Raw genomic sequence first — 12,391 nt, forward strand, 5'->3', positions numbered from 1 at the left:
AGCCATTTGTGGCCATTCGTGAGTCTGTCACGTGATTTCAGAGAGAAATGGAACCCGAGCTGCTGAGGACATTGCTGATTGAATGTTGCCACACATCACGTCTGGCAGTGGAGCTATTCTATGCCTCCAAAGTGACAGTGCGAGGCGATGATGAAATAGATTCGCCTGACGCGCCTGACACTAAATTGCTTGTGCAGTAACGGACGTGCCTGCCACGGTGGAATGCCGCCTTTGGGCTCGGGAAACAAGCACTGAGTGGGTGGGATACATCGTCCTGCAAGTCTGGGATGATGAGCAGTGGCTGCAGAACTTTAGGATGAGAAAGCCACTTTCATGGGACTGTGTGGCTGAGCTCACCCCAACCCTGCAGCGCAAGGACACGAGACCGAGAGCTGCTCTGTCACTGGAGAAGCGCGTGGCTATTGCAGTCTGGAAGCTGGCAACTCCAGACAGCTACCGATCGGTCGCAAACCAGTTTGGAGTGGGAAAGTCGACCGTTGGAATAGTGGTGATGCAAGTTTGCAGGGCCATTAATCGCATCTGCTAAGAAGAAGTGACCCTGGGGAATGTGCAGACATTCTGGTGGTTTGCACAAATGGGTTCCCTAACGGTGGAGGGAATAGATGGAATGCTATTCCTATTCTGGCACCACCCACCTGGCAACCGAGTACATTATCGGAAGGGGTTTCTCTTGGTTTCCAGGCGCTTGTGGATCACCGTGGGCGTTTCACTGACATTTACACAGGATGGCCTGGAAAGGTGCATGATGCATGCACTTTCGGAACAGTGGCATGTTCAGGAAACTGCAAGCAGGACTTTTTTCCCAGACAGGAAAATCACAGTGGGGGACATCGAAATGCCATTGGATCCTTGGAGACCCTGCTTACCCGTTAATGCCTTGGCTCATGAAACCGTATACAGGGAACTTGACGGAGCAAGGACCGTTTCACTTACAGGCGAGCCGGTACAAGAATGACGTGGAGTGTGCTTTTGGCCATTTAAAGGGAAATGGAGAAGTCTCTACGGAAGCTAGACGTGGGGAAAGCAGCATCCCAGCGATTATAACCGCGTGCTGTATCCTCCATGAAATTTGTGAAGGGAAGGGTGAAACCTTCAGTGACGAATGGACCTCCGAGGTTCAATGCCTGGAGCTGAATTGCACAGCCAGAGAGCAGGGCTACTTAGAGAGGCCACACAAGTTCTTCAAGGATTAGGGATGCCTTAAAGGAGCACTTTGAGGCTGAAAGCCAACAGTAATGTGGGGCCTCCACAGCAGTTTAGTGCAGTGCCACAAGCAGTTACTTGCAGTGGTTGCAATTATTGTGCAGTGCCTATTTTTCACTTGTGGTACAGTATGTTTAACTTTCTGTAATAATAAAACTGTTTAAAAGACAATAAATCCTTTTTTAAAAATACAGTACATAAAACAGGAAGGGGGGTACGGTGATGAGCAGTACAGTCACAGGTTTGAATATGTTCTTCCTTGAGGGCTCTGCACTGCCTGCGGCACTTGAGATTAATATGCTGCATGGTGATGGAGGTTGAGTGCATAAGGGTAAGGGTCGTAGTTATCAGGCGCTGTGAGGTGAACGTATCTGAAAAGGGAAGCGATGCACCACGGGTCGTTGGAACAGGAAGCGGAATGACCCGCACCCTTCCGTCCCCTTCCCACAACCCCCAGCAGCAAATTGGGACGAGGTGCTCTGTGGGATAGCTGCCCACAATGCACCACTCACAACAGCGCTGCAACTGGTGCAAGTGTGGACACACTGCAGCGCTGGTCGCTGTCAGTGTGGACACACTGCAGCGCTAGCCGTACACAGCTGTACGAGCACAGCTGTAACTACCAGCGCTGCAAAACTGCCAGTGTAGCCATACCCTGGGTCACACTCCCCACTCTTAAATTCTGATTAACTAAAAATCTTGAGGGAGTTCTGCGTGTACTACCCTGGGGATCCTGCTATACTGATCAGCCCTCTACCAAACATTTTCAAAATATCAGTCAACAAACAGATTTTATATGCCTATATAAAAATGAGGTCTGCTGAACCATGATAAATTTCTCCATTTCCTGGAATTAAGCTGGTAACTTCAAACCTGATGCCAAATCACTGAACTAATGGGAATTTGCTGTTGACTTCAACAAGAACAGAACTGATCCTTTGAGTGAACCCAGTTTTGACAGCATTGCCTGGGGCATGCAAGCAAGTCCATCAGTTGTCTAAACAGAAAAAGTCATCAATTTCAGTTTTGTTGGCTTGTAAGAGACTCCTTTTGAAATGTGAAAGCCTCCTCCCGCCAGTGAAACTGAAAATTTAATTGTATTGATTTGGGGCTATTTCTGCTCCCCCCGAAAGAAATTGCATAACAAGCTCTGGTCAGCAAGTTATGCAATGCAGATTAGAAAAACTCTGCCGCTGCATATTTTCATTTTGGTTCCACTCACCCAGCTGAGTAAGGTCAGTGGGGAGGTATTTCACCTCTGTAAATCTGTTTGCTTTGGCAGATGAAGGTCACACGTATGATTTAAGTTTCTAAGAATTAACACTCCCTAAGTATTTTATAAATCGGAATGCTTACTTAAAAAGAGCCTACCTCTCAGGCAGCCTATATGGATTTGCCTTGATGCAGTACCCATGGCAGATACAATGCCTGTAATGAAGAATTCAGTCCCCCTTTCTAGTGTTAACATAGTACAACAACTCTTTTTAAAAAATGTAATGGTATACAGGCAACAGCATATTCAGGAAGATTACTATCATTGTCAGTCTTCTACAGAGCAACTTCTGTTCTCCAGTTTAAATTTCCTGGTCTGGATCCTCAACCCCATTGTTTCTCATACCGCATGCTAGGTAATGCCATGAAAAAACTCATGACTGTAAAACTAAACAGGCTTTTTATTATGAAAATTATTTACAGAAATGCAGCTATAGCTATCATTTTAGTCACGTGCACACAAACTGGCTTCCTTCTACCTAGGGTTGCCAACTTTCTATTTGCAGAAAACCTAATGCCCTTGCCACGTCCCCTGCCATGCACCCCATTCACTCCATCGTCCCTCCCTCCATCACTTGCTTTCCCCCACCTTGCTCATTTTCACCGGACTAGGGTAGGGAGTTGGGGTGCAAGAGGGGGTGAGGGCTGCAGCTGGGGATGTGGGCTCTGGGGTGGGGCCAGCAATGAGGGGTTTGGAGTGCAGGAGGGGGCTCTGGACTGGGGGTTGGGGCCAAAGTTTGGAGTGTGGGAGGGGGCTCCAGGCTGGGGCAGGATATTGGGATGTGAGATTGGGTATGGGCTCTGGGCAGGGGGTGTGGGCTTCAAAGTGGGGCCAGAAATTAGGGGATCAGGGTGAGGGAGGGGACTCTGGGCTGAGATTGACGGGTTCAGATTGCAGGAGGGGGCTCAGGGCTGGAGCAGGGGGTTGGGGCTTGGGAGGGGGTTTGGGGTGTGGGCTCTGGGCAGCGTTTACCTCAGGCGGCTCCTGGGAAGCTGCTGGCATGTCTGGCTCCTAGGCAGAGGCACGGCCAGGCATCTCTCCAGTCTGTGCTCCACCCCCACAGCTCCCATTGGCCAGGAACCACAGAGCTGGCACTGGGGGGGAGAAGGGGAAGCAGTGTGCAGAGTTCCCCTTGCTGCCCCTAAGCCTAGGAAACAGAGGGAGATGCTGGAAGCTTTCTGGGAGCCATACAGAGCCGGGCAGGCACCCTGCCTGCTCCACTGCGGGTGGTCAAATGAACTTTTAATGGTCTGGTCAGCAGTGGAGCCGCCATAGTCCCTTTTTAACAGGCGTTCTGGTCAAAAACCGGATGCCTGGCAACCCTACTCGTAGTTCCTCCAAACTCTTCCTTCCTGCAACCTGTGCTCTTCCTTGCAAGTTCTATGCAGTTTGTTACCCCCACTAAATCTACTTTGTGACATGCCAGTAACACAAAGCACACTTAATATAACATAAAGCTGGTCACCATTCAGCCTGGTAAGGATTCCCCTTACATGCTGCTATAAAGCCTGTGTAGCTACCTCCCTTTGCAGAACAATTTTATTAAGGAAAACCAAAATTGTAGACCGATTTTATTAAGGAAAACCAAATGTGTTTGATTTCTTCGGTACACAATACCTGAATGGTTTTTCAATTTATAGTTCATTAACAAGAAATTCAGGCAAACATTTCTCCAATTTCTTTTGTTCTTTGTTCCATTTTTACTTAGTAAAGAACCTCTGTATTTATTTGATTAGAAATCATGGGGGCTTTTTGCCTATCATACAGCCATTTTACAAGGTGGGCTGTAGTTGTAACTACAGTGAGCAATGATTTATCTACTATTTATTTAATTTTGCTTCTGCTAAGTGATACAAGTAAATTGGTTGTTCAATAAGTAAAACTAAAATCTTCAAATTTAGTAAGAGTGGTTAACAAATTTAGAAAGAAAACCCCTGGTGGAATCAGGGCCGGATTAAGGTTATGAGGAGCCTAAGGCTAATGGAAGTGAAGGGCCTAAGTATGAATTACATATTGCAAAAAAAATTATGAAGTCATCAAACATTTATCTATATACGTATTTACATATTTATTTATGTAAAATTAACAAGTTTATTCTGCTCTCACTACATTCAATTCTTCAAACAGATACTTTGAGTAAGAGGTAGGACGAGGAATGCTACACTGTCCTTCTCTTAGGCCTCCTTCCTCCTAGGTAGTTGAGTGCTTATCTGTATGAGGATGCACATTGCAACATTCCCCATCCTGCTCTCCTCTTTCAACCATGTGCTTCTACCCTCAGCTCTCCACATGGCACAGTGCAAAGCCAAGCCCTGCAGGTGTTTCCCCCAAGCTCTGGACTCTACACCACATCCCTATCTCACTCTGACTGCAGTCTCGGAGGCAGCCAGCTTTTATTATGTACAAGAAAACCACTCAGGTGTAAAATCCACTGAAGTAGAGGAAGTAGTAGTGGGAAAATTACATTGGCTGGCATTGTATTTTAGGCTGTCTTGCTCTGAAAGTGCCTCCCAGTGTTGCACTGACTGAGGACACTGAATTACTGTTTTGACATTGAACCCAAATATTATTTGTGGGATGATACCCAATTTGTGTAGTATCAGAGGGGTAGCCGTGTTAGTCTGGATCTGTAAAAGCAGAAAAGAGTCCTGTGGCACCTTATAGACTAACAGACGTATAGGAGCATGAGTTTTCATGGGTGAATACCCTCTTCGTCGGATGCATGAGTTTGTGTAATTAATCTCCAGTGATTCACCATGTCAGGCCATTCTGTCACCAAGCTCTTCCACAATTAGAATCATAGAACAGAATCATAGGACTGGAAGGGACCTTGAGAGGTCATCTAGTCTGGTCCCCTGCAATCATGGCAGGACTAAGTATTATCTATTCTAGAATGTGATCAGCAGCTCTGACATGAGGTTTTTTAAGCATGAGTTCTGTGTGCACCAGCCCCTTACTGTCTGCATTTTTTTGTTTTAAGCTTTCTGAAAGAAAAAGGTAACAGCTAGAAAGGACACAGATCTTTAGATGGTTGCCCAGTCATAATATTGAGCACTTCTGTACTATGTTAGCTCTTCAAAATCACCGTAAAAACATTAAACAAACTTAATCTAAAGCCTTTCAGCTTTTGAATGACTAGGAGTTGACAAAACAGAGCTATTCCTTGTTGTGTTCTCTGTCCCCCTGAACAAAAAGACTTCGCTGAAAAGCAGCATCTTAAATGAACCATTAAGGATCTTTCAAAAGAACAGTCCAACCAAGGCTGCTGTAGTGACACCCTTGTTACATCAGGTCTGGTATTTGTTTAAGGCTGGTGTTCCTGTTTTATTTGCATGTGTAAATCAAGCAGACCTTGCTTATTTTTTCCTTAAAGTGCTCAGAGTTTAGGGGAGGAAAGTGAATGAGATTCTGCTTCTACCAGATGTGAAAAAGCAGAAGGGACCAAAATCTATTCTTGTGCAAAAACCTTTTCTCCCTGAAGTCAAAAAGGCTACACAGGTGTCACTATCAGCAGGAATTGGCCTGTGTTCTTATTCCTTCCTCAAATCACAGTCCATGCTTACCCAACATTTTCCACTTGGGAAAGAAGTTAGTTTGAGTTGGGGCAGAAAAATGGGGACTAACTTCAGGTTTATTTAACTTTAAGTTTTTGGAATGAAACTCAAAAGAAATCAAATGTGAGGTACTTTTATGAAGGACTGAACTGCTAGAGTACCAGTAAATCAACAGAACCTGCCTTTAGCCTATTCAGCCAGTCTTTCTATCATAGCCTGCTAACAAGTGGATTTAAAATCCTTGAGGGAGAGGAGAGGGAGAAGCCTTCAACTTTGTGTGTTGAGCTTCCTCCAGTACTTTTGCAACCTCTTAAAAGTACAAAGATGCGTTGTGGAACTAAGCTGAGCATAAGGAAAGAAATTGGCTGTCTGTACATCCCAGTACGGAAAAGTACATCAAAGAAAAAAAAATTGGATTTTTTTTTATTTTTAGTACAGTTCAATACAGTATTGAACACAGTGCATCATAAATCTGAAGCCCCTTGATGGATGATACTGTAAAAGTTAAAGTACTGGTATCCAGAATGGGATGTTTTGTTTTGTTTTTCCTACAGATGTGTGGGAATTCGTTCCTTAAACATGGGAGGGGCACTAGTTCTGGTTGGAGCTGGATAGAGTGGGTGCAGGTTCTCTGCAAGCTTCTCACCCTGCCACTCTGGTACTGCCTCTTCCCCCTGCCGGCCCCTTGCCCTGCTCCCCCTTCCCCCACAGGCACTCACCAATTGTACAGAAACGGGACCCAGTTCACATAGAAGTGATGGAGATAGCCACTAGGACCCAGAAGGCAGCATCCTGGAGATGCCTGCTGGCCTCAGTGGAGGAGAGGGACAGAGAAAGCCTCTTCTCTCCCTGACAGCTAAGCAGAGCTCCGGAGAAATTGGGGATGGGAGGAGTGGGGGAGGGCGGGCATAATGCCTGCTTAAACTACACCAACGCCAGGCATCGGTTCCCGTGGTAATAGGGTGACAAGACAGCAAGTATGAAAAATCGGGACAGGGGGTGGGGGGTTATAGGAGCCTATATAAGAAAAACACCCAAAAATCAGGACTGTCCCTATAAAATTGGGACATCTGGTCACCCTACGTGGTAACTGGATTTTTGGTGTCCGGTCACCAGTGTTAACCGGATACCTGTCAGTGTGTTCCTGCAGTGCTGTGATGGCTGCTGGCTGAGCTACTTCCTAGCCGAGGGGGCTGCTTTGCCTTTCCTGCTGGCAGGGGCGTGCTCCAGCAGGACTAAATAAGCAAGGTTACTCTCCCACTCCTCCCTCACGCAGCCCCCTGGCCGTGCCTCCTGCCTGACCAGTAGGGCCTAAAAAATAAGAGGGCCTAAGGCTATAGCCTTATTAGCCTAATGGTTAATCCGGCCCTGGGCGGAATATATTTTCACATTTGCAATCCAAAATTTGGATTGAAGAGTCAAGGGGTCCCCCATGGAAATCAATGCCAAAACTCCCATTGACTGAAATGGGGATAGGATTTCTCCTAAGATTTTCTTGTGGAGAGCCTATCTTTCACCCTGCAAAGCTCCCTATCCAATTTGGAGATTAACTCATTCAACATACTTTTAAAAATGGTCAGTAGTTTTAGAAGAAAACTTTTGTATATTATGTCTTAAAGCTCTGCATGTTACTATGCTTAACTGTGGTATAATCAGATCTGCCATATCAATTCATTGTCTACTTTATTTTATTTTAAGTTTAGAAGTGCACACTGCTAAGATATAGTTGTCCAGTTACTAAAGACAAATCTCATAATGGACTGTCTCAACCAGTCAGAGGAATTACTCTTTAGGCCTAGTCTTTTTTCTAAAATGTTTTCCATGATTAGTAACACCTAGTCAGTTCCACCAGCTGTAACAATGGTGGGAGCACTAGCTCAGGGCTCAGCCAGCTCCCAGGATTTTTACCACTGTCAAGAAGACTTGCTATGACCAGGGTTAGACAGCACAGTGTGCTTAAGCGCTCAACATATCTCTAGAGGTTTACCTATGCTTGCACTCCCACTGCTGCTACTGCTGGTACTGCAGATATATTTTACACGTGTTTTTTAAATGCTAGAATAGATACAGGGTTGGTGGTCAGAGGGCAGGGTGTGGGGAATAAGTCTTTTTCAAGGGACACAGAGGAGCAACATGAGTAGATAGTGACAAGATTGGGGTTATGTGAGGTAGGGCTATGAGAGGGTCCAGTCAGATGCTGAGGCAACCATTTATTGTGGGTAAATGGACGAAGTTCTGAGGACAGTAGCCAATCAGAGCAGGGTGATATACAGTAGCCAGTCAAGCAAGGACTGATATAACTGCAAGGACATTTCAACGCAGCAACAACTTGAGGATGTTCCCTGTTAATTTAGGAATAACTATCCTGAACTAAGGAACAGTTATAAGCTTGTGAACAGAAAACATTTTCAAGATAAAACATTTAAATAGACTGGTAATAAGTGTTCTGACTTTACAGTAGATTCCATTTGAAGTGTTAGGGATATCGTTTGTTTCTCCTGTGTACTGCATAATACCCATTGTATATCTAAACTTCACCATTGCATGTCTCCTAACCTCCAGAGTCAAAGCCCCACTAATTATTTGCAAGGATTGGATGGAAGACCTTTAATAGCCGCTCCTGTGTTTACAAAGGTAATTTGTTTTGATTACACATTTCAAAATGAAACAAGTCAACTAATTTTTTTATGCATACATAGCTTAAAACTTTGTTTCCTACTGTTGCTATATAGCAAAAAGGAAATCTACAGCATTCTTGTCTATCAGATTTTTTTTAAAAAACATATTGTAGAGTCATAAGACTCAGTTTTACTCCCAGAATCATTAAACAATGTATTAATCTTTTTTATATTTTAGATGCTACAGGATATTTCAGCTTCTGAGGGTCAGCTGGTTGTCTTTGAGTGCAGGGTGAAAGGAGCTCCTTCTCCAAAGGTTGAATGGTACAGAGAAGGGACATTAATACAAGATTCTCCAGATTTTAGAATATTGCAAAAAAGTATGTTTCCTGCATGGAAATGCTTTGTCTGCTATACTATAGACATTTAAACAAAAATGCTGACATATTTGCTCTTGGAATGTTTGGTTACAATGCATAGAGCTATATTAAACTATGGTTTATGCTGACAGACCAGAGTTCCCATCAGCTGTAGTGTTGCATTGGCTCAAGATACACACAAGTCCCACTTCTCTGGGATCCCTCAAGGAGCCAGTATTGCCTCAAAGAGTAGGTGGTGCTTCACGGAAGGGTGTAGTGAAGGGGATGTACTCATTCAGAGCATCTCCTTAGTAGGTGCTATTTGCAATTTAAAATTGGTGTCCTGTGGCAGAATGCCTGTCATGAACAGCAATGCAAAGACTATGTGCTCTTCCATGGGGTGAAGCTTGCTCTCCTGTACATCAGTGGAAGATAATCAACTTCATTAAGTGATAAGTGGAGTCCTTGCTAGTGGGCCGCAATTCTGAAGTTCTGATTTAGAATTTAGTTGTCAGGATTCACATTGTTTTATTGTGGGGTTTACTGAGGAAGGACTGGGAAAGGATTCCAGTCTAACCAGTCCTACATATTCAGATTGATTTCCTGAATAATGGACAGAGTAGACACAGCTCCTTGGAGACATCACTGTAACACTCTATACATAGGCACTAACTTTGTGGGTGCTCTGGGGCTGGAGCACCCATGAAAAAAAATACTGGGTGCTCAGCACCCACCAGCGGACCCTCCCAATCAACTCCACCCCCTTCCCCCACAGTACCTCCTGCCCACTGCTGATCAGCAGTGGGCAGGAGGCGCTGGGGAGGAGCGGGGTCAGGAAGAGACAGAGAGAGGACAGGATGCGTTTGGGGGAGGGGGCAGAACGGGGAGGGAAGAGGCGGGACGGGATGGGGCTTTGGGGGAAGGGGTGGAGTGGGAGCAGGGCCTGTGGCAGAGCAGAGGTCGAGCAGACCCGGGGAAATCAGAAAGTCAGTACCTATGATTCTATATGCTGATTTCACCTAAATATAAAGAGCCAGATTATGGATTTCCCCATATGACTGCACTTTAGAGTGGGGACACAAGCAATCACAATATCTATTTGTTTGTTTTTTTGTTTTTGTTTCTCTTGAGTTTGCGACCAAATATTCCTTTGTCTTCCTTGCCTTACATAGTTTCTTTGAGTTCTATGTTACTGCCGTCTTTTGCTTCCATCTCCCTCTACTCCTCCTTTGCCTGTTTCCTGGTTGTCTGTATTCTTTCTCTATTTGTCTCCTACTCCATTTCTGTACAGTCCCATCAACTGAGAAATGTTTAATCTTTAATGTTAACCTCTAGTATATTGGGGACTGCTAGTTACCTATTTGCCTATACAGTTAGCTTGATTCACGCACAAACTGCACACATTTGTGGTAAATAATCAGTAAAATTTCAGGTCTATGTATACACATGGATTTACAAACACCTATTTTCAAAATGTGGATAATCTCTTTTTGCTGTTCCAAAGAGTTAATTGGAACATTACTCTCTGTTGACCAGCCCAGAGCAGGAGGATGCACTTTATGGATTTGCTATTCTCTTGACTCTAAAAATTCAGTTTTTTTTGTTGGCACATCAATAGAAATTTATATTGAAAGGTATGTTACAGTGAATGGAGAACTGAGACATCGCTTCATAGTGGGTCATAGTAAGAAAAATGAAGCATATTCATAAAATTAATGATATATTCAATCCAATAATTCTTTTGCTATTGTTTTTCCCCTTTAGAACCTCGATCTATGACTGAGCCAGGTAAATATAATCTAATGTTTTATTTCTTTAGGATTATATAAACATGAGGATTTAATAAGATAAAATAAAAAGAATTCTAACAATGAAAACAAATAAGGTCAGTGGTAATTTTTACTCATAGCTGCAGATTTTTTCTGGGTGCAAATTTCTGCATTTAAACACAAAAAATAAATTTCACATAGACTTTTCTTCTATCCATTGTACACAAATATTATTTACAGTACAGTGTTCCATAAAGGTGAAAGTATAGAAGCTCTGAAAAAGAGAAAACCCACTAAAGCAAAGTAACTTCTTTCATTTTAGAGGAAAACAATAAGGCCTCCACTCTGCTCTGATCTGACCCAACCTAGGACCCAAATATTCTCTCTCACAGGCTAAATATGAATGGAATAGTCTGTATTAAGGTCCCTTATTTTCTTGGGGTCAAATGTACATCAGATGATGTAGGAATAGACTATTTTTATCCAGTTTGCCAGTCAGGGAGCATCGTCTCAGATGTTTAGCCATGTCAGCTATTCCCTCCTACCACCCCTGCTCCCAACAAATGAAATCTGAGAGTGCCACATCAGACCCCTGACATCAGAGAATCCTGTCGGTCACTGGTTTTGCCAATGTCAGGGGCCAGGGCTGAGCATGGGCTACCCTTCACTGTGTAATTTAGAAATACAAAAATAGATATACAAAAACTCAGAAGATTTGGAATTTGTGATTGCGTCCCCATAAGGAAGTCTCTGCTCTAATGATACTTCAATTATTAAAGAATAAAGGTGTACATTTGAAAACATTTTTATAAATAAGTTTAGCATTTTTTTTTCCCTCAGCCCCTTGCAGAGAGGTTTTTTGTTTTGTTTTAAAGTCTCCAACAAGTCCCTGTGGATTCCTGCATTTTCTCCTGCTCCACAATAGCTTTCACTTCAGCTCAGGAATGACTAGATGGAACTTCCACCAGAATCCACCAATGCCATCATTTATCAGCTAGTGGTATCACTGTTTAATGTGAAGCAGCTGTTAGCAGGTAATCAGCTGGGTGCAGTTGCCACTGACTCATCATCCACTGCTCATTCAAAAAGAATCTGGATTTCCATTTAAGCAGTGGTTGGCAAATCTTAGCGTAAGCTAGGTACTATAATGCTACAAATTAGCATTATAATGAACTGTTACCATCATTGGCAAGTAATTTCTGTACTGCTACTTGTTTCTCCCACTAAGTAAGAAGGGTTAACAAATCCAAATGTGCCGTGGTCACCCTCCTGTCCCCCACAAGATACTGATAAAAGATACATCACGCATTCTTCCTGGGAAAGTTCTTACAAAGCAACAGTAAAACCTTCACTGGTCCTTGAAGAAAATTATGTCAGCCCAGACTTATATAATCTTGAAATGCTATCCAACCTTGCTGCTTGATTAAATACAAACAATCCCACCATGATGGGTGTTTATCAGCTTGCGGCAGCTGCCAAGACATGTCAGACACTGGTCAGCCAGGAACAGCATAGTCACAGATTGATTTTCAAACAAAATTACCAAATTTATATTCACAATTTGGTGCTCACAATAAGTCTCCATGGTAGAGAA

General features: G+C 43.7%; 1 protein-coding gene across 5 annotated transcripts in view; it reads left to right on the forward strand.

Annotated features, from left to right (window-relative positions):
* MYPN (myopalladin) overlaps positions 1–12,391 on the forward strand; it is a 131,191-nt gene that overhangs the window by 67,557 nt on the left and 51,243 nt on the right. For all 5 annotated transcript variants that reach the window (XM_032795265.2, XM_032795261.1, XM_032795264.1 and 2 more), the window contains 3 exons: positions 8,614–8,685; positions 8,908–9,049; positions 10,793–10,816. In XM_032795265.2, coding sequence (XP_032651156.1) covers positions 8,614–8,685; positions 8,908–9,049; positions 10,793–10,816 — 238 coding nt within the window. The remainder of the gene's footprint in view (positions 1–8,613; positions 8,686–8,907; positions 9,050–10,792; positions 10,817–12,391) is intronic.

Source organism: Chelonoidis abingdonii, chromosome 15 (assembly GCF_003597395.2).
Source record: "Chelonoidis abingdonii isolate Lonesome George chromosome 15, CheloAbing_2.0, whole genome shotgun sequence".
In the NCBI taxonomy this organism is placed as follows: Eukaryota; Metazoa; Chordata; order Testudines; family Testudinidae; genus Chelonoidis; species Chelonoidis abingdonii.